The 23,734-nt window shown below is 38.5% G+C and overlaps 1 protein-coding gene across 1 annotated transcript; it reads left to right on the top strand.

Annotated features, from left to right (window-relative positions):
• The first annotated feature begins 4,872 nt into the window (after positions 1–4,872).
• LOC129256765 (V-type proton ATPase subunit S1-like) lies at positions 4,873–23,118 on the top strand. Its single transcript, XM_054894931.2, has 9 exons — positions 4,873–5,220; positions 14,312–14,444; positions 16,028–16,105; positions 16,719–16,900; positions 17,387–17,504; positions 18,177–18,406; positions 19,024–19,092; positions 19,518–19,737; positions 21,032–23,118. The coding sequence occupies exons 1-9, from the start codon at positions 5,120–5,122 to the stop codon at positions 21,242–21,244; spliced, it is 1,344 nt and encodes a 447-aa protein (XP_054750906.1). The 5' UTR covers positions 4,873–5,119; the 3' UTR covers positions 21,245–23,118.
• The last annotated feature ends 616 nt before the right edge of the window (positions 23,119–23,734 follow it).

Here is a 23,734-nt window from a genome sequence, read left to right as displayed (position 1 = left end):
TATATCACAAAAAATAACTTGGCTAGCACAAGCGGTATTTGGATTTTCTCTTAGTGAAAATAACGGAGAAAAAAAGGGTAGTACGCAAATTTGAAATGGTATGCTGTGGAAGATGCAATGGATGAATCTGCTCCAAGTGAGATGATGGAATCCACAAATGTATTAAGTTATTTGACGACGTTCTCAAGACACGTGTTTACTGAAGAAGAAAACTTTGAGAAGTGTGTTCAGAAAAGAAAGTAGTAGTTTTCATCCCAAATGTGATGTAGGATGTAAACAAAGAGAGAGGGGAGAGAGAGGTACCAATTCAGAGAATTTATAGTGAGTCACAGGTGAGTGTGCTGTGTGAGGGTCATTATTGACCACTTGTTGGCATGTTTATTGTCAGGGAGTGGAAGTAACTGGTATCCAAGGGTAATGTCCTCTCAAAGATGATGAGTAATAGAAGGCAAAGTTGAGAAATGAAGTAGGATGAAATTTGGAAAATACTACATCAGCCCCCTCCTAGATCGTTGAATAAAATGAAACGGTCGATAACAAAGAAAATAGTAATAGTCCAAATGAAGAAAATAATTTCTCAATTAAAATGAAGGACTTGAACAAAGCGCTTTGGAAAATGCACTTTTCGACCTGAACGAGTTTGTCTGATTTCAGGCTCGGTAGATGATGAAGAAGGAGTGATGGAGGGAGGCGTAGGCTTAGTGGTTGGTGTAGTAGTCACTTGAGAAGGTTTAGGGTTTTCAGGAGTAGATAAGCTAGGTTGAACAGTGGTTGGAACGGTTGTTGAAATGGGTGGTTCCAAATATGCTGGTTTCAGACGGTCGAGACTGATAGTTTCATGTTTTCCTTTGAGTAGGATGGTGAAAAACTTATCAGCTCGCTTGATGACTTGATATGGGCCATCATAGGGTGGTTGAAGGGGTTTCTTGACAGCATCATGACGCACAAAGACATGGGTGCATGATGTGAGATCAGGGTGGACCTGTGGTTTGCGATGCTGAATACGAGTGGGCTGAGGTTTGAGGTTCTCCATTTGTTTTCTCAGTTGATGGATATAGTTGCTAGGGTCCAAATCACAATCTTTCTGATTAGGTGCTACAAACTGACCTGGCAATCTTAAAGTTCCATATACCAGCTCAGCAGCGCAACATCCCAAATCAGATTTGACTGCAGTTCGAATTCCAAGCATGACGAGAGGGAGAGTTTCAGTCCATCGTGAAGAAGGTGTAGTTTTGAGTGACGCTTTAAGTTGCCGATGAAAGCGCTCAACCAGTCCATTTGATGCAGGATGATAAGATGTAGTTCGAATTCTAGAGCTACCAAGAAGATGAGTTAGAGCTTGAAAGAGTGAAGATTCGAATTGTCGACCTCTATCGGTAGTGATGGTTGAGGGAGCACCGAAACGAGATACCCAGTGTGAAATGAATGCTCGGGCAACTGTCTCAGCTGATATGTCGGGAATAGGCATTGCCTCAGGCCATCGGGTGAAACGGTCAACACATGTGAGAAGATATGCATTGCCATTTGAAGGAGGAAGTGGTCCCACGAGATCGATATGAATGTGATCGAATCTAGCATCAGGTGTTGAAAAAGTACCTATCGGTGTCTTGGTGTGACGGTGTACTTTACAACGTTGACACTGTATGCAAGTTTTGGTCCAATTTCGAACATCTTTGTTAATTCCAGGCCAAACAAATCTGTCTGTGATGAGTTTTTGGGTAGCATTGATGCCAGGGTGAGATAGGTTGTGAAGAGCATCAAATACAACTCGTCTGAATTTAGATGGGATGTAAGGTCGAGGATTGGTAGTTGAAGTATCGCATAGGATAGTAGAGTCAGAAATAGGAAGAGGTAGAGGTTCGAGTTTGAGCGAGGTTGAAGTGAGTTGTTTGAGTTCCTCGTCAACCTCCTGGGCAGCGGCGATGGCATTGAAATCAATGGTAGGAGTTGAAGTGAGGGAGTTGATTTCCATGCGAGATAGAGCGTCTGCCACTACATTGTGTTTTCCACTAATATGCCTTATATCTGTGCTGAATTGAGATATGTAGTCTAGGTGTCTGACTTCGCGTGGTGAATACCTGTCAGGTCTAGCATTAAAGGCATGAGTGAGAGGTTTGTGATCAGTATAGATGAAGAATTGTCGTCCTTCAAGTGCATGTCTGAAGTGACGAATAGTGAGATACACAGAGAGAAGTTCACGTCCGAATGTGCTATATCTTGTCTCAGCTGGCTGCAGGCGTTTTGAGAAGAAGGCGATGGGTTGCCAGTCATCGTCAATGTGTTGCTGCAACACACCTCCAACAGCAACATCTGATGCATCCACCATAATGCAGAGTGGGGCATTAGGTTTTGGGTGTGAAAGGAGAGTAGCTTGAGCGAGAGCTGTTTTCACTGAGTTGAATGCATTGAGGGCTGCATCATCGAGATGGATTGCTTTGTTTTTCTGCTTGCATGCCAATAGATCGGTGAGTGGTTGAGTGATAGTTGCACAATCAGGAATGAAGCGACGGTAGAAATTGACTAGTCCTAGAAATTCTCTGAGTTTGCGAAGAGAATCAGGAACAGGGAAATTGTTGATGACTTTGACTTTCTCGGGAAGAGGGCGGATGCCGTTCTCATCAACAATGTGTCCGAGAAAGGTGAGAGAAGATGCGCCGAATTCACACTTGGCTGGGTTGATGACGACGCCATATTTCGAGAGTCGAGCGAAAAGTAGCTGGAGATGTTGCTTGTGCTCCTCTTCATTTTCGCTAGCGATGAGCAGATCGTCGATGTAAGCGTACACAAATGGAAGACCACGGGTTACTTCATCAATGAATCGTTGAAAAGTTTGTGCGGCATTACGTAGCCCAAAAGGCATGCGTACAAACTCAAATAACCCAAAGGGTGTGGTGATGGCTGTTTTGTGTACATCTGTTTGATCGACAGGGATCTGGTGATATGCTCGAACGAGATCGAGTTTTGAGAAAACTCGCTTGCCTGCTAGGGCAGATGTAAAGTCTTGGAGATGGGGAATGGGATATTTGTCGGGCACTGTATTCCTATTTAGTGCACGATAGTCTCCACACGGTCTCCAGTCTCCGGGTGTTTTCTTGGGCACCATATGAAGTGGAGATGCCCAATTGCTGCTAGACGGTTGAATGATGCCTAGTTCCAGCATGTGATCGAATTCCGCCTTCGCGATACTGTACCTGTCGGTTGCTAGGCGACGAGGACGGGATGAAACAGGAGGGCCTTTCGTCACAATGTGATGGGTGACGGAGTGCTTGATCTCAGCCTCCTTATACACAGGGCGTGTGATATCAGGAAATTTTTCGAGGATAGATTTGTAGGCAGCTTGATTTTCTGGCTTCAGAAACATAGGGCTAATAGAAGGAGATGAAGAAAGGATGCCAGTAATAGATAGATTTGTAGAAGAGTCGATGAGCTTGAGATTGCGCACATCAACAAGAAAACCAAAGTGATGAAGGAAGTCTGCCCCGATGATAGGAATGGGAATATCAGCAATGATGAAAATCCATCTGCAAGCTCGACGCAGGCCGACGTCGAGAGTCAGGCTTCGCTCTCCATAAGTCGTAATGCTTGAGCGATTAACTGCTTGTAGATAGAATTTTGATGAAGGATGATGTTTTTCGGCTTTTGATGGAGGAAGAACGCTAACTTCAGCTCCTGTGTCGACCAAAAAACGAATTCCAGTTTTCCTATCAGTGATGTAGAAAAGGCGACTTTTTGATTTTGAGGAAGATTGATTAGTTGTTGCTAGCTTTGGTTTGTTGGTGTCCTGTTTGTTTGAAGCCTTTTTGAATTTGCAAGGTGGTACACATTTGTGAGATTTTGTACCAAAACGCCAATGATAATAACAATAATCTCCGGCATGTTGATGTGAAGGAGAATGATTATTGTGACGAGCTTGACGTTGACGATAAGCGTCGATAGCAATTGTGAGTTTTGATAGTTCTGCTCTTAAATCTTGAATAGAAGTACCAGTACTAGTAGTTGGTTGCGAGAAAGGGTGCTTTTGATTGCAAGTCGACATATTGAAGAATGTAAGTGAGTCGACAATGAAATGAGAAGAAGGGAGATAATAATGAGAACATTATATGACGAAGGATGACTGTTCTCATCACGTTGGTCGGGTTTTAATCACGTCGGGGTCACCAGTGAAGCGGGGGTTGGTTTATAAGATGAAATGGTAATAAGCCAATCTCCACTTACCGACTTTATGCGTGTAGAGATCCGACAGACAATCCTCCAATATAACAAAGTGTTCCAATTATTGCACAATCCCAATGACACAAAATCACACAAGATTATATCACAAAAAATAACTTGGCTAGCACAAGCGGTATTTGGATTTTCTCTTAGTGAAAATAACGGAGAAAAAAAGGGTAGTACGCAAATTTGAAATGGTATGCTGTGGAAGATGCAATGGATGAATCTGCTCCAAGTGAGATGATGGAATCCACAAATGTATTAAGTTATTTGACGACGTTCTCAAGACACGTGTTTACTGAAGAAGAAAACTTTGAGAAGTGTGTTCAGAAAAGAAAGTAGTAGTTTTCATCCCAAATGTGATGTAGGATGTAAACAAAGAGAGAGGGGAGAGAGAGGTACCAATTCAGAGAATTTATAGTGAGTCACAGGTGAGTGTGCTGTGTGAGGGTCATTATTGACCACTTGTTGGCATGTTTATTGTCAGGGAGTGGAAGTAACTGGTATCCAAGGGTAATGTCCTCTCAAAGATGATGAGTAATAGAAGGCAAAGTTGAGAAATGAAGTAGGATGAAATTTGGAAAATACTACAACCCTTTCGTGCAATCGGCCCCTGGTTATGGCCAAGGCTGGATTCCCCTTTAACTGTATAGCGCCAGCGATTGCATGGTGGCCTGCACGTCAAGACTACCCGGGGCGTACGTGGGCTTGGCACAATGGGCACAATACGGCGCATGTCAGGTGACAGGTCGAGAGCTCGATCGATATCGACGGTCGATCGATATCACATGACTTTGATTATGCATGCAAGCTAGCTAGCCATTATTATATTGGATTCACGCATCGCGATTGCTGGTATACAGATACATGTAGTTCAATTCTGGCCTCTACCGGTAAAATTTAGAAAATGGATAAGTTGATAATAGTAGTAGGACTTTTTGTCACAGTTGTCATATTTTCAGCTGCTAGTGCATCCAACGTTCCGGTTGTAGCTTGGTCGAATACGAGGTGAGTTGGTATTCATTTATCTCTTGTCTTAAGTTAAACTGGTACCTCAGGCGATGTTCGTGCAGGCTCCACTGGCCACTCCACTACACTAGCTACCGCTACACTACGCTCCACCTTCGGGTAGGTGGAGCGTAGTGTAGCGGTAGTGAAGTGGAGTGGAGCCTGCACGAACATCGCCTGAGCCTGAGGTAGTCTTAAACTCGACACGTTAACGTTGGCCCCCGACGTTCTCCGAATCAAGCGGAGCCGGAGGGATGAGAACGAACGAACAGAGAGAGAGACAGAGAGAGAAGCGGGCCGGAGCCCAGGGGCCGTTTCTCAACACCGTCATATTTATAAGTCCACTCACACAAGCATGCGAGTAGACAGGAATAACCGTCGTTTCTGGGGATTTATTCAACAATTTCTGACATTTTACTGTAATCCCCATTTACCGACGGTAGGGTGTACGTGTGGGCTCGCATGTGTTCTCATTCCCTCCCTTTTGTCAATTCACAGTCCAAAGTTTGATGTAATTTTACACATCGAATTTACAATCTAAGGATGTGTAAACAACAAACTTTTAAAGCTTGATATTTTAACATTTAAATACTTTAAACGATATAGATGAAAAAGGCATGAAAAATATACTTTACCGATGTTTAATTGGGTTGAACACGATAAAAATGGTCAAAATGGCAGCCAAACTATAAAATATTTACAAACGAACGTCAACAATCACGAATGTGATATCGATATTGCTTTCGATATTATACGATCTGCTCCATATGCGAACGAAACCGAAGATAAACGATACTAGTTATACGAGTACTAGTACTAGTTATAATCGCGATATATCGATTCGAGACATTAAGTTAATACGATAATGACGTCATTCAAGATCGCAACTTGCAAGAAAAACCGTCAGGTCAGGTGAAAATGTCTTAGATGACAGATTTCTCAATCATCCAGAGGATTTTTTTCAATAACTCCGGCCCAAGGTATGCAATTACTTAAGTTATTTATATTTCCCTGATAATGGAAACCATGAAACTTTCAATTTTGCTTAAAAAACAGTTTTAAATCGCGATCTATAAAACGCTAGTTCACTATACGTTGGCTGTAGGTACGGGGCCCCATCCCCTTCAGTCTATGTATGGTGAGTGGAGCCAACGTAGTTCAGCGGAACAACCAAAATACAGAGACTGAAGCTTTTGGTCTAGCATGCGAGGTACTTGTTGTACTTGTAGTTGTACTAAATGACTAACCTCGCACAACGCATGTCATTTCATAATGAATTTTGACGTTTTCATTCATCACACGAATGTGAGAGAATGAAACACGCCAAAATCTTCACAATATACTTCATTTATTCATATTATAAATCTTATCATTTAGCCCAATGTAATTTAAAAAATGTGCTCGAACGTATTTATAAAAACTAAGTCTAAGGGATTTTAAACGCTTACCTCCAAATCTCAGCCAAGACACTCCGTCCGATCCTTAATACTGCGGTGGAAATTACGCAAACAACAATCGAAATGCGAATTTTTCCTATCGAACAGTCTAGATTCAAGTCGTCGGCGCATAATAGGAAATTGTACCAAAAAAATCAACAGGTTGCATCATACGTAGGGACAGTGATTTTCCGTTTAAAAAAATTGCCTTTTCCGTTTTCAGAAAATTTCAAATTCCGTTTCAGCATGTCAGAAAACGGAAATTCCGTTTCTCCATAGACTTTGTACACACGGAAAAGTGACAATGACAGTTCCGTTTACACATTGAATAGCAAAATCACAACACGTACACTCGCACTGGTCAAAATTTGTATCTGCTACTGTACCAACAACACAATAGAATCCGTTCTAATCGGATCTATGCGGGTGCATAAAATATTTTTACAAACCCATTTAGCATGCATACATCCTCACCTTTCACATTATTAGTATTATTTCACGGTGAAATGATATTTCATTGATAATTTTGGGGTTTTTTGGACATCGTTATCAGTCAACGGCTTTTGCCAATCCGCCATCTAGGATTTTAAGACTATGATATCGTGCTGTTACATCTTCAAACGTAGAGGGCAGCAACACACGACCATGCAGTTGAACGATATGTGTGCATGTGAAGCCCAACCGGGGTACGGTACAAGCGAGTGTGCTGATGTCGAGTGCAGTCACGATGTGTGAATTGTCATGATAGTAGCGAAGTGAGATCGTTTTTTCTGGGGTTTTGTGGCCATTTAATATTCTCAATTTGTTGTGATTTTGGAGTAATTTCTGTTGCTATTCTGTGTATTTTGAGGGAAAATACGTTTTCCTTGATTTTCCGTTTGAAATGCCACTTTTCGTTTCAAAAGGCCCTTTCCGTGAATTCCGTCCGTTTTCCGCGATCGCGGAAAATCACTGTCCCTACTCACGTATAATCGCTGATGGCGCTACATCATAAAATAACGTTGAACAGCGAAAAAAAATGCGGAGCACCTAGAACGCAACCAGCAGTACAGGTGATCTAACGTAAACAAGCAAGTTTAGTAAATAATATCGCGCGCCCTCTCTGTGCGTATAGAGAAAACCAGCGAATTAGCTCCATGCCTGCTTCGAAATCAAGAAAAATCATTGATATAAAGTACCAGAAAGACAGAGAGGAAATGAAATTGGCCTCATATCGTTTGGTAAGTTTCATATCCAAAGCTTACTTGATTTAAAATGGATATATATTTCTAATTTTTACAAAAGAGGATTAAACTTATTGCAAGTGCCGTGCCAGTGGTTATCCTGTGCACGGCGGCGGTAATGTACCCGTGGGTGTCATAAGTCTAACTTCTTGACTAAATCAGAGATAGTGAGCTACTTGTCCGCTAACCGTTTCACGAAGCCCTCTTTACCAAGATCGGGTACAACAACCTCACTAAATATTTATGACACCTCCGAAGCTGTCATATTCATAACTTCTTTCTTAATGACGTAGTGGCATCACGTGTGTAGACTATGTCTATGATAGTATGAGTATGACATGCAAAAGTGCCTAGATATTTGAAAATAATAATCTTACGTAATCAATCATAGAGGTTGAAATTACATCACAAAACAAGTGGGATAATGCATTAAATGATAATTCTAATACAAAGAAAGTTCTATAAAAACTGTTAGTAAAATGCCACAAAACCATTCAGTTTGAAATAGTGAAATGATTTAATCGATAAAGATTCTACCACATCAGGCCATCCATAACTGGACTTGTATTTGTCATTTTCAGACCCCTATTAACATTTGGATAAATTCTATCTCTAATTTATGTATACAATTTGTCAAATCGCATGTTTCGGTATCAAAGATTTTTTTAAAAATTGTTAAACTATAGTTTGATGATGTATGGAACCGTAGTAGGGCGTATAATTATCATCATTTTACAAATAAAACCGTTATGGTTTACTTTCGTAAACTATTAAAATTCGATGTCCCGGGGGTACCCATCTCAACATCCACATGTGATTTTCTAGTCATGAAATGAATTATTAATGATTTAATTTTTTCAGCAACTGAATGATCCAATCTTCATGGTCTAAGTATGTATGATGCATAATATACATGTGCTGTTATTTTGAAAAGATGTATTTTTCCAATTCATCACAATATTTGCAATTTTGTCATAATTTTTCTTTTTGAAAATTAGGCTATTTTGTGACTAAGGCTACGTCTCGTCTGCTCATTTTACTGATAGTATCGATATCAAGGTATTTTAGTTAGGAAGCCTTTCGTGAAACGGGTTTAGTAAGAATGGAACTAACTCCATGGTTGGTGGATAAAGATATGACTAACTTGTCCAGGTGTTGAGAAACGGGCCCCAGGGGCCTGTTTCTCAACACCGTCATAAGTCTAACTTCTTGACTAAATCGGAGATAGTGAGCTACTTGTCCGCTAACCGTTTCACGAAGCCCTCTTTACCAAGATCGGGTACAACAACCTCACTTAATATTTATGACACCTCCGAACCTGTCATAACTTCTTTCTTAATGACGTAGTGGCATCACGTGGGTAGACTATGACATGCAAAAGTGCCTAGAAATTTTAAAATTATAATCTTACGTAATCAATCATAGAGGTTGAAATTACATCACAAAACAAGTGGGTTAATGCATAATTGTAACACAAAGAAACTATAAAAACTGTCGGTAAAACGCCACAAAACCATTCATTTTGAAATAGTAAAATGATTTAATTGATAAAGATTCTACTACGTCAGGCCATCCATAACTGAACTCGTATTTGTTGTTTTCAGACCCCTATTAACAGTTGGATAAATTCTAACTCTAATTTGTGCATATAATTTGTCAAATATCGTATGTTTCGGTATCAATGATTAAAAATGTTTCGTAAAACTGTATTTTGATGACGTTAGGAATCGTAAAAGACCGTATAATTATCATAATTTTACATAGAAAACCGTTATGGTTTACTTTCGTAAACTATTAAAATTGGATATCCCGGGGGTACCCATCTCAACGTCCACAAGTGATTTTTTAGTCGTGAAATGAATTATTCACAATTTAATTTTCTCTGCAATTGAATGCTCCAGTCTTCATGGTCTAGTATGTATGATGCATAATTCACCTGTGTTATTATTTTGAAAAGATTTATTTCCCAATTCATCACAATATTTGCAATTTTGTCATAATTTTTCTTTTGGAAAATTATGCTATTTAATTTTGTGACTAAGGCTACGTCTCGTCTGCTCTTTTTATCGATATCAAGGTATTCTAGTTAGGAAGCCTTTCGAGAAACAGGTTAAGTAAGATTGGAACTAACTCCGTGGTTGGTGGATAAAGATATGACTAACTTGTCCATGTGTGGAGAAACGGGCCCCAGGAGTCGACCGTGCAAAACGAGGGAGACAATGAATGGGGTAGATTGGGGTCTCAATAGTAATCTTTATAAAATGTGGAAACAGAAATAATGCACTTACCACGATTATAAATATGGATGAAGGTCTATCGTGACACACAAATCCTGACATCGAGGCACAGACTGGAACCTCAACAAACGAAGTTCTGTCGCATTACCTCTCCTTTCAAAATTCAAAATGAAATGGCCGATCGAGACCGAGGCTATATTTTGTTTTTTGAGGTTCCAGTCTATGCCTCGATGTCAGGATTTGTGTGTCACGATAGACCTTCATCCATGTATGGTACATGATATAATCGTGGTATTGTAAGTACATAATTTCTGTTTCCACATTTTATTAAGATTTATTGAGACCCCAATCTACCCCAGTCCCGTGTCTCCATCGTTTTGCATGGTCGACTCCTGGGCTCCGGCCCGCTTCGCGGGTGATTTAGGTAAGAAAATTTTACTTTTTATTCAAGATTTTGCCCATGTCGCCGGATGATTTGAAGTGTGGAAGTGAGTTAGTGAATGTGTACTGTACTACATTTAGAGTGTGTTGGTGAATTCAGTGGAATAATGCTGAGTCTGCTAGATTAACGGCCGCACACCAACTCCCAGCCGCGCACAGATGCAGTTCTATTTTATGCACCAGGGCAGTTTTACTCAAGCCTGCCGCCGCGCACGGAAAAATCAAGCCATAGAAGTCATGTGTCGTGTGGGACGCCAGAAGTGGTGTCGCAGCACGTGCGACCCACTAGTTAGAAATCCACTGCCAAACGCGGTTCTGTGTGCGAGGTCGAGGAAAACCTCACACTAGTGTAGCCAGGAGGCTCCTAACAAACGTATGTTTACTCTCCACGGAGCCAGGGATTGTGTCCCATTCATGTGCGTGTACCGTGATAAAAACTGAAATTTTCGCCCCCAAGATTTCTACTTCTAAAAGATCTCGCCCTAAATCATGTAATTGGGATACAACTGCATTTCCGACATGTATATGATATTGATTTCATTAAAAAAATGAGAAAAATATGAAAAGACAGGGGAAACTTGCCGCGATGTTTACGTCGCCATCTTGTTCTCTTTGTTCTTCGCCAAGCTACAAGACGCATATCCTCTGATATGTCGTCGCCATCATGTTCTTTTTGTTCTTCGCCAAGCTACAATACGCTTATCCTCTGATAAGTCGTTGCCATCTTGTTCTTTCTGTTCATCGCCATGCTACAAGACGCATATCAGAGGATGCGTCTTGTAGCTCAGAGGATATGCATCTTGTAGCTTGGCGAAGAACAAAGAGAACAAGATGGCGACGTAAACATCGCGGCAAGTTTTCCCTGTCTTTTCATATTTTTCAATGAATTCTTGTTTGAAAATGAAATCAATGTCTGAAATGTCGGAAATGAAGTTTACGTGATAATAGGGCTAGATCTTTTAGAAGGAAAGTAGAATAATTTTTTTTTTGGGGGGGCGAAAATTTCGGTTTTTTTGCGGCACATGCACATGAATGGGACGCAATCCCTGGCTCTGGAGAGTAAGTAGTATCTAAGTACACATCAGTGAATGATTTTTACTCTCTAGGAGCCTCCTGGCTACACTAGTGTGAGTGCAGCAGTTTAGACAAGGCCGCATCCCGTCCACATCGGTGCCGTAGCTTTAGGCTAGGCTTGAGCGATGCTGACAAAGCGTAACTGGCAACGCAGATTGTGCTCTGTCAGTGTCAGTCCAACTTGTTTACTTTTCTGAAGTTACGAACATGACAAAACAAATAACACCCATACAAACTAAAATGAAAGAAATTTACCTCCGCACAAAATGGCAAGTGTATATCCCAAAGTAATCAGAGGCACATGCTCATGTGGTCTCAGCTCAGAGTCCCCTGCCTCAAGAAAGTCACAATGTTTACTAAATCTCTTGTTTTGGTAATGAATTAATACTTATGATTCCCAAATCCACCCGGGTTGCAGAGGCCAGCCCTCGTGCACGTGCTCGCGAACATCCAGCGCTGTCATTGATTGGCCGTATCCAGCCCGATGAATAACTAATCATTGCTGTCAAGTTCGTCAATGAATGAAACTTGTGGTTCGCGAGACAGCCTCATAGCAACAATATCGCTAACAGCTGGAGCAATTTGACCGTTATTACTGGCCAGTTGAGCTGTGGTTTCTCCTTGTATATGTTCGAATGCGCAGGAACTTTACTGTACTACATAAAAGCGGGTATTATCGATGAGATAAAGGTTATCGTTAATCGCAAAGTGGCAAAAACATGCTTGGCAAAAACTATATAGAAGATATTCTTCTTGTAACTTACTTTTTTCATGTTTTTATTACTGCTGTTATTAACTTGTTTTCCCCCCTTAATTATACCTATGATATTTAAATATTGTGATTATGTTTGTGATTGTAAAACCAATAAAAAATAAAAATGACAACAACAAAACTTCAAGTTAAGTGTTAATTGTCCTTTTGAATAGTATTTGCGACAGGGCTTGGAGGAAGTGATGACTGAAAAAAGACAGGAAGTAAAAGCCAACAGCAAAGTTTTGAAATGTATCACTTAATCATGGTCTGATTCATACTTGCTTTGGGCAGAAAATTCATGAGAAGCGTGTGCAGCATTAGCGTACCTAAGAGGGGGGGTCAGTCTACCCCCCCCTGACGATTCGCAACACATGCAAGGGACGTATCCCTGCCCCCCCTGACGAGTCAAAACTGATCCCTGACGAGCCACAAGTGGCCCCCTCCTTTAAACTTGAAGACCTTTTTTTTTTTTTTTGCTTGTCAATTTTTTTCTGTAAGTCACTTTTCAACCAAACTTGAATGGTAGATGGACTTAGGAGACCTGCATGTTGCTGCAGTCGGAGGTCACATGGAAAGGTCAAAGGTCATTTTCAGGTCAACGTTAAAGTTTACATGCAAGACTCTCTTATGACACCTAACTCCGCAACCGTAAGTCACTTTTCAACCAAACTTGGATGGTAGATGGACTTGGGAGACCTGCATGTTACGCTGCAGTCGGTGGTCACATGGTAAGGTCAAAGGTCATTTTCAGGTCAACGTTAAAGTTTACATGCAAGACTCTTATGACACCTAACTCCGCAACTTTAAGTCACTTTTCAACCAAACTTGTATGGTAGATAGACTTGGGGATCTGCATGTTAGGCTGCAGTCGGAGGTCACATGGTAAGGTCAAAGGTCATTTTCAGGTCAACGTTAAAGTTTACATGCAAGACTCTTATGACACCTAACTCCGCAACTTTAAGTCACTTTTCAACCAAACTTGGATGGTAGATGTACTTAGGCAACCTGCATGTTATGCTGCAGTCAGAGGTCACATGGTTAGTCCAAAGGTCATTTTCAGGTCAACGTTAAAGTTTACATGCAAGACTCTTATGACACCTAACTCCGCAACCATAAGTCACTTTTCAACAAAACTTGGATGGTAGATGTACTTAGGCAACCTGCATGTTATGCTGCAGTCAGAGGTCACATGGTAAGGTCAAAGGTCATTTTCAGGTCAACATTAAAGTTTACGTGCAAGGCTCCTATGGCAAGTGTTATTCCATCCCAGTCATTTCACAATGAAGTTTTGATACAATTCTGTTGAGTGCCCTCGCAAATCACAATATTTCTGGTTATATTCATAAGTGGGCGAGACACAAAATCGCTTTTGCCTTGTTTGTGTAGTATTTGCTTTTAATTTCCAGTTGTTCCAAGAATCACAAAATCAAGTTCAAACAAAATAAACATGTAGTGCTTATAATGTAACAAATTGTTATTACCCCTTTTAAGTACTCCTGTTAAGGTGAGAAAACTTTGCATTGACTTTTGTGTAAACAGTAAAAAAATTTACAAACAGTAAAAAAATTTACAAAAAATTTACAAAATGTTGCATATATAATCTTTGGAACTGTGTATCTTGGTATCACAAACTAAGTCTAAAAAGGCACATGAGACTTGAAAGTAAAATGTCATGGAGCAGCGTGGAAAAAGATCTAGGCAGAATGGTTACAAAAATGAGGGGTGGGGTGGGGCAGGAGAATCACCCCCCAGCCTCTTTAGATCTCCAGTGCTACCCAACAAAATTTACTCTACAAATGTAGACATGGATAAGTCACATGCAGAAACAAGCTGTCATTTTCCCTTTCATCTTTTCCTTAGATAGTTGTTGCTTTTTAGATTTGAAGCTTATATTTATTTAAATGTGTTTTTAATTTATATTTGTAGGAGCCTGTTTGATACTCGTCAGATATCTGCTGGTGAAGAAGTCAGCAAAGAATCTCTGAGAGATGATTTTGTGAATCATGTCATTGGAGCAGACCAAAAGCCACAGACAATAATCCTGGTCTTGATGAACAAGGTAACTGATGCAACCAAAATCTCCATAATTCAATTCAATTAAATTAATTCAAGTCCATAAAGGAAATTTGTTTTGGGATTTACATACATACTTTTCATGACAACATCTAAAAAGTACATTCTGAGTGAAAGACATGCAAAGGTATAAACAGTAATTATAAAGAAATAGTGCACCATTACAAAGAATATACAAACATGATATCAACAAAAAAACAAAGAAAATTTCCTACAAGGCACCATCTCCTCCCTGGCGCTTACCCAACAAGAAGGTGAAACAATGTGTAAGTGTGAAGAGAGAGAGAGAGAAGCAAGAAGAGCAGGGAGAGGAGAGAGAACAGAGAGAGGAGATTACCCCCGGAGAGAAAGGGAGGCAGCAGGAGGGGACAAGACATAGCAGGACCTTAAGTCAAATACTGCATGCTGCATTGAGATAATTAGATATTGCATTTATTTCAAGTACTGTACACTAGCGACTTCCAAGCATTGATCCCAAGATACAAGACAAAGAATGAATAAAGTATGACCAAGGACCTGTTATAGTAGTAGTATAAATAAAAGTAAAGTACGACCATGGACCTATTATAGTAGTATATAAATAAAAGTAAATAAATGAATAAAATATCTTAGATATTTATCTAATTCCTACTCTTGTGCAGAACAACATTCAGAAGATATAATTAACATTTGATGTTTAATTGATGTACTAGTTGTAGTTAAATCAAGAACAAAACTACACTGATTTTACATGATTAGACTGGAATCTGGCTAGGCCCCATTAAAATAATGTAGCTCATTCACAAGAAACATGATTCTTGTGTACCATTTTGATTTTTGCATGTGGTATTTTAACCCTGAAAGGCCCGGGGGGGGGGGGGGGGTGGGGCGATTCCGCCCCTCTACATTTCTCACATTAATTCCGCAGAGGAAAATTTTTCAACTGTGCCCCTCTCTGACTTTTTACTTTTGAATCTTGCACAACTTTTGAGACCAAATTTGCGATGCCCGGGTATGCGGTTATGAAATAACGCAACGTTATGTAAGTGCATGTCAGACCCAAAACTGTTTAATAATGTGAATTCATGTACAAATCCAATGCAAATGGTGTATTTAGCCAAAATTCACAATTGTATCATTATTTCTACTTTTACCGATTAAACTTGAATAATTGTGTCCTGTTTATGCTCAGAATTAAGATGGCAACAATTTCCATTCAAAAAACAATAAAAAACAAAACCCCCCAGCCTCTTTAGGTCTCCTAAATTTTCGCAGCACTTGCGCGATCAAAGGACGAGATCCCAGGGGGGGGGGGCGGAATACCCCCCCCCCCCCCCGGCTGTGAGAGGGGTCCAAATAACCTGGCTCTTTTAGGGATAAATCACCTGAAGTTTGTAAAAGGTTTTAATGATATGCAGATATACTTAATCTGTTCTAAATTAACATTCTCTCTTAGCTACATGTATTTCCCCTAAGTGTGAGTGATTGATGATGAAATGAAGCTGTGTTATTCTGTATTTAAACAATTGTTTGTAAGACCTTGTGAATACTAGTAATTTTTTTTTTCCCATCCATACTCATTACATGCAGTTGAAGCTTGGTGATCTCACTCGATACAGCAATGCATATGATGCACAAAACCAAGGAGGAATTATTCCTAACATCAAGGTAAATCTTAGAACCTCTTCATCTTGTCAAAATCATAACTTACAATATTCAAACAACTTGCAAATTTCATGACCTTATCTCGTTAATTATGGGTTGGAAATAGGTTTGTCCATGGGCATATTTTATTTTACATTTTAATGTTAATTTTAACAGTCAATTTCATCCACATGTATTCTAATGATGTTTCATTATCCAAGTTGAAATATTTGCTTGGCTATGATTAATTTGATTGATTGAGGTTCAATGACACTACCAATGCAAGTTGTCATATGCATGTAAGTGTCTGAATATTAGTCTGTATAAAAAAAAATCTGTAAAAAATGTTAACTCCTTCACCTTGGAAAAAAATCCCTACTGTTTCCAAACAGAGAAGCAGATTCTTTAATGTACCGGGCTTGGAACATAGATGCTCTACTGGGAAAAACCTGATCAAAATTCCTGTATAGTTTTTGCTCATTTTATTTGGTTAATAATTTGAAAGAAAGAGGTTTCCTGTATTTTCACAATGTTTTATTTTCATTCAAAAGTGATCAAGAAGAAAATGTGTATTATTTTTTTACTATCTCATTGATTTTTAACCTACCCTATATTGTTGATTTATTCTGTGTTCCAGAGCTCCATGGAAAGTTCTGCATCAAGCTTGGTTCTTCCCCAGACAGACACATCTGACCTTCTTGATGACCTGATGTCAAAGGTCACGGGACTTATCACAGAAATCAACAATCCTGTTGATGTACAGTCTCTTGCCTTAGATTCTAAACAGACCAACCTTGTTATTGTCAGAGTTGAACCTAGGTTAGTTATACCATTGGAGCTTTTTACCTATACAAAACTGATTAAGAGTATTAAGATAAATGAACCCAACTTTATTAATAGTAGCAACTTGTGGAAGTTTATTTATGGATATATTCACTCATTGGAGAGGTATGTGGAACAAAACAAGGATACTTTTCTCATCACATGGTCAACACTTTATGCATTTGTTTTTCAAACATGATATAGAGTGAATGTGTTTATCAATTCCATGTAAATAGAGAAAATCTATGGAGGCTTCCTTTTATTTAGATGTTTATATGGTAATAAATGAATTTCTTTCATCCTTTAGAGTCCCAAATATAATTGGTTTTTGTAATTCAATTTAACATTTCTGAGGTTGAAATACATGTACAGTACCTCGCCCAAATGAACTATCATTTTATGCTTGGAGATAGGCTTGTATTTCAAGACAGCCAGGAATAATACATTTGCTTGTTATTCTCCTTGGTTATTTAATCCTTATAGTGACTCTGTTGAGGAGCAGCTGAAGGCAGCTGATAAATATGTCAAGATTCTTATGAATAAATTCAATGGAAGATCAACTCCATTCACACTCTTCTTCACTGCTTCACCTATATCCCAGGTAAAAAACAAATAAATTCATTCTTTACTTCACTTATTAAACATAATTGTACTTGGCGTAGATATTTATTATTTTATGATGTTGTGGGTGTTTCATCATGATTTAAGTATGCCTTAGAGTCACACTTAAATGCCCACACCTACATGATATGCAACGCACAAACTTTTTTATGGATATGCAGTAGTGCACGCCCTCTTGGCATGATCTGACCAATTTAGTAATGCCTTTTATACCACACGCTACCACACGCAACTAGGCATTTATTAAAGTGTGACTCTAAGTCATACTTTAATCTTTGTGAAACACCACCTTGGTCTTGTTTTAGAGTGTCATCCTAGTAAATAATGTATATAGGTAGGTGGACATGGCAGTTGATGCTTCATGTCATGAGTAACTGTCTGCAACATCCATTCCTTTTCTGTGTCCACCTTCAGGCCTGTATAGATCGACACTGATGAAGAACAGTGATAACTTTCTGAAAAATCTGAATGTTTTTTTCATACAGATCTCCTTTATCCCCCATAAATTGTACCAAAAGAATCAACACCTGTATTTTTTTTAAGAACTATGAATGTTTCCTATTAAAATCTCACCCATATCCACCATGCAAAGCTTAGTATTTTTCTGCCATATAACTTAATGTATCATTTGTCAATGTATCCTTCTCTCTAGGATTCATCTCATGCAAGTGGGCGTCGTCTCCTTCAGGCCACTGATGGTGATGCAGCTAAGTTTGCATTCATCAACTTCACAGAAGATGGCTGTCAATTGTATTTCTTTGCAGCAAACATCAATGTGCAATTTGTGAAAGGAGCAGATGGCCAGAAGAATGAGAGTGTGCCACTTCCTACTACTGGCTGGGTATCCACAGGATCAGATTGTTTGACTAACAGATCACTCATGTAAGGATCTATCATGTTGGTTTCTTTCTCCGCATGCATAGTATGTCATATCACACCACATCAAAATTAAATGTCTAAAACTAATGAAATTTCATACTTCATGATATTTTTTTCTCATTCAAGTCAGTTCCCATACCAAGTTTATTTTCTTCTTAAATATCTAGTCAAACTCTAACTGATATTTGGATGGAGAAGTAGGACCAATTATGACTGATGTTGATCAGTGATAAGGATTTTTTTCTGACAAGTTGTGTGAACATACAAAGAAACAACATATTTGATTTTGGCAATTATGTCAAAGTGATCATGGCTTGAAAAGTGGTATACCATGCAGATGCTACTGTGATATCCTCAAATCAGTACAAAATAAATTGTAATCAAGCTCTGATGAAGTATGGATAATTATGTTTTGTGTGAAAGGGTCTTAAAAGTGTTTAGCATCCACAAAATGCAATAACTTCAAATACATTGAAGGAAGTCAAATCAAATTCAAGCAAATAAGAGGATGAATGGGCCATGCAATAGTAACATTTTAGAATTTGATTATTTGTGTTTGTAGATTGTTCAGAGCTTCTCATTTATTGGAAGTTTTATTTGTTTTTTTGTTTATTCCACAGCTTCAACTTGGGGATTTCGGATTTGGAAGGATTGAATGGCACTGATTGGATAGAAAGTGTGTCTTTTAAGTGAGTATGCAGACTTTTGATTCCAGAATTTTCTTTGATTTAATGTACTCTATATTTTCAACTAGCATGATAATCTGATCATGCTTATTTCTTAGTTTTACCTTGATATCAAAGTGAGTGCATGATTTTGAAAAAACAGAATTGGTTTGATTTTGGAATATGGTTGAGGTTTGGTGCCTTCTATTGAACAAGATTTGTGTAAATCGATTTGCTTATTTTCTTGTAGATTAAATTCGAGAAATATAAATATGAATATACAATTGCTGCCAAACATGACAAGTTATGGCACTATTTGAAATGGAATATATATATGTGAGTTGTAATGGTTTTTACATGGCCAAAATGGCTCCCATTTAACTTAGAGCTCTTCAAGTGTTTTGAAAAACTAAATGATAATCTCTTTTCCATAATAAACTTGTTTTTAGAGTGGAATTCAACATGACTGCAAGAGACTTCTGGTATGTAAGCAAAAGTTCTATCACTGCTCAACTAAAAGGACAAAAGGAGTTAACACACATGATTGATTTACATGAGTTAGAGACTCCATTAGGATGGTCCTATCACTGTGGTGATATTACATTTGTCAGCAAGCAGCAACCAAATAAAACTGATGACATGGTCAATCTTATTTTCAAGGATTTCCAGGTAAATATTTCAATCTCAATCTCAATTTATTCCATATCTCTGAAAAATCACAAACAACACAACGAAATAACATGAATTACATGTAATCTTTTTTAATTTGTTTCTTAGATAGTATACAATTATACTCTGTCTTTCCGGTATACTTTGAGTTTCAGGTAAAAGTATGGACAAAGGTTCCTCCAATGGAACTATTAGCTTTAGAGACGCTTGGAGGCACCTCTGCCCATAGTTTTAACCAGAAGGTGGAAGTTAGGCATATTTAGCTATATTCGGAATCAAACATTTATCCTATACAAGGGAATAATACAAGAATAATTCCATCAAGATCTTGAGGCTTAGATCTTCAAAATTCACTCACACCTCCAAATAAAATTCCTGGAAAAGTGACAGTCCATATTTGATTTGTTTTGGAGTTTTTTCCCTGTCCACTAAAGTAATGAATTCATTCAAGTCTTCATCAGTGTACTGACCAAAACGCTCACTACTGAAGCAGGTAAATGAATTTGTTTACAGGCTAAGCCAAAGAAATATTAAAAGCTGGCGCTATCATGATCGGTATCTGGCCACTTTCTAGAGCCATGACAACTCGAGAGTTCTGCATGATAGGCACTTGAACTCTCGTATGGCTGCTGAATTTACTTGCATCTTTAGGGATTCACTGTTCATCACTACTTGGCTGTGACGTCATTTCTCAAATAGTAAATACTATTTGTCATACTAAATGTAACAAACGGGAAATCATTTTCCAAATACATTGTAGTATTACATGGAGTGCCAATCATGCTAACATTCTGAAATAGTTCCAAATATCTATACTCGCATCTTTCAACCAATCACATGAAGATTAATGTTTGATCCCAATATAATATTCTCTATCATGGTGTAATGCTGTCTGGTGGTCTATTTCAATTCTGATTTCAAAACAGCAAATTGCAATATTCTCCCTACTATGTATTTTGAGAATAATGAGAAAAGTTGAGATATTTAGAGAGATTGATAGTTCACTGTATTAATTGTTCTGTTAATGGAAGAAGATTTCTGAAACTATTTCCTTACCCAGTCAGCAATATTGTTTTTTGTACTCTGCCAGGACATATTAAAAAGCATCATTTTGTCAAATATGTAAATGCCAGTTTGATTTATTTGGCACAAATAACACTCTTGCTTAGATTAAGCAGCAATACCAAAATGATTTAAATGATGACTTCAGATTTTAATGAAATTGATCCTATATAATATTTATACCAATTCTTCAATAACCCACTTTATTTACTTGTTTCTATTTTGAATACAGATTCAACCATTTGGGATTGAGAATGACAAGTTTTCTCAAGCTAATGACTGCATAGGTTACTTCTCTCCAGCTATTTGGATGGGAATCATAACAGCATTGCTTGTTATTGCTATCATTGGTTTTGGTATTGGTATGATGGCTACTGTCAAGGTTATGGATAAGTTTGATGACCCCAAGGGAAAACAGCTCATGATCAATGTTCCAGAGTCTTAATGCTACTCTTTCTCCTATACATGTCAGTTAAAGCAGATAGGGATTTATTGAAAATGTTCTTGTAGCATAGGGAAAATGTATTTGACCAATCTATGGTATCAATTGATTAGCAATAGAATAGATGAAATGTAAATGTCATTCGGTTAGTAAAGAAAAGTGGTACAAGTTTTGAAATACTATATGACATGAAAGTAACTTCTACATTTTCAGTTCAGAAAATGATTCCAAAAAAGACATCAAAGTAGCAGATATAATTCTATGTATATGTAGGTAACCACATTCCAATGATATCATCTGATCATTTTTGTTGAATGTTACGAATTAATTAGCTAGCCTTAATTGTGGAAAATCGTATACTGTGGTTGAAATTTAATGTAAGGGCAGCAGATCTTACTGTTTGATATTTTAAGCCAGTTTTACTACTAATAGTTACACAACAACAATGACTGACAATGTATACGGTAATTAGAACTTTCCTTGTTGACCTTCTGTGATTACACATACTCTTCTGTTGATGTATTATTGTACGAATTTGAAAGGCATGTCAATTCTTATTGCTCACTCTTTATACATAGATGACATTGGTCTTGGATATATGCAACATATGAAATATTTGTACAAGTCTAGTTTTAAATCATGAGGGGGGGGGGGGGGGTTGTGTTCATTATATTGATGGAACATTGATGAAACAATTTTGTGGGGTCTGAAAATATAAGGTACATGTATTAAAAATAGATGACATCTAATTTGGTGCATTTAGAGCAGAACATTGAGTTGCTGTCTTTAGGAATTAACTGTTATACAGTTTATTACACATACCCATTTAATTGTATCCCCCGAACAGAGTTCGGAGGATATTATGGATTTGGCCTCGTCACGCCGCCGCCGCAGAGATTTCCTTGTGAGCGCTCTATCAGCTGCATTTCTTCTCCGATCATCTTCAAATTTGGCATTAAGGTTGAGTATGGTATAGCGAAGCCGCCTATTGATTTTGGTGTGGGCGGAGACATCGTTGCCATGGCAACAAGAGTTTTTGTGGAAATAACAGATGTCCTTGTGAGCGCTCTACCTGTTGCATTTCTTCTCCGATCATCTTTTAATGTGGCATGAATGTCCATTATGGTAAAGCAAAGCCGCCTATTGATTTTGGTGTGGGCGGAGACATTGTTGCCATGGTAACAGGAGTTTTTGTCTCGCCCACCAGAGGTGGATCCAAACATCGTCCGTCCGTCCGTCACAAACCTTATGACACATAACTCCACAACCGTAAGTCACTTTTCAACCAAACTTGGATGGTAGATGGACTTGGGGGACCTGCATGTTATGCTGCAGTCGGAGGTCACATGGTAAGGTCAAAGGTCATTTTCAGGTCAACGTTAAAGTTTACATGCAAGACTCTTTTATGACACCTAACTCCGCAACCTTAAGTCACTTTTCAACCAAACTTGGATGGTAGATGGATTTGGGGTACCTGCATGTTATGCTGCAGTCAGAGGTCACATGGTAAGGTCAAAGGTCATTTTCAGGTCAATGTTGAAGTTTACATGCAAGACTCTCTTTCTCCGAAACGATAAGTCACTTTTCAACCACACTTGGATGGTAGATGGGCTTGGGGGACCTGCATGCTAGGGTCATTGTCGCCATGATAATTGTATTTATTTGTCAAATTTCTGTGTGAGCTCTATATATCGCAATGACGGATGACGTGGTGGGTTCGGGGGATACATGTGCTCGGCTGCGCGACCCGCCGAGCATCTCTAGTTGTCATTGATGTTCAAACACTCACCATTGTTGTCTACACAATATTGATGGCAAATATCTTGACTTCATCTTTCAATTGTGAAAGATAGAATAACAAATTTTCATCATAAATACTTTTCCTTTTTGTGGCTTTGTGTATTTCTTAAATTCCCTTGTGATGTTAAGGCTTTCATATCTATAATAATATAGGGTATTTAGTTTGAAGACAAATCCACCATGTTAAGTGCTCAAGGTGCTCTTGTTCTGGGATTGATATATTTAACATATAGCACAATGTTACTTTCTAAGAGAATGTGCAGGAATCTGCAGACCTCCAAAAATTTGCTCTCAATGGGGCAATCATTGACTTGTAAGGTCGACAGACTCAACTATGTATTTGAATAAGAAAAAAAAACATGCATAGTATACATCAGTATACATTGCATTATGAAGATACCTCTCATGTAGTAACATTTGCACAGTTTGATTAAATTCATGTGTGCAGCAGATTTGGTTTAATGATGATGAGATTTCAATTCAATTTTTAATTTCTTACTCCAAGGTAGTGATGCTGTCACCCTTTTACAATTTCTTTTATATTTTATCATATAAAGTATAACATAACTTTGTCCTCAAAGATAACAAAGATTTTGTTATAATGTAATACAAGGTTTGATTGCTCTTTAACATGTGGAATAGCCATATTTGTTATCCACTGTGATTCAGTAAAAAGGCCTCTCTGTTGGCAAA

This window comes from Lytechinus pictus, chromosome 3, assembly GCF_037042905.1.
Source record: "Lytechinus pictus isolate F3 Inbred chromosome 3, Lp3.0, whole genome shotgun sequence".
NCBI classification, from domain to species: domain Eukaryota; kingdom Metazoa; phylum Echinodermata; class Echinoidea; order Temnopleuroida; family Toxopneustidae; genus Lytechinus; species Lytechinus pictus.
The sequence above is the reverse complement of the archived record's forward strand: the minus strand, read 5'-3'. Positions and strand labels throughout refer to the sequence as shown.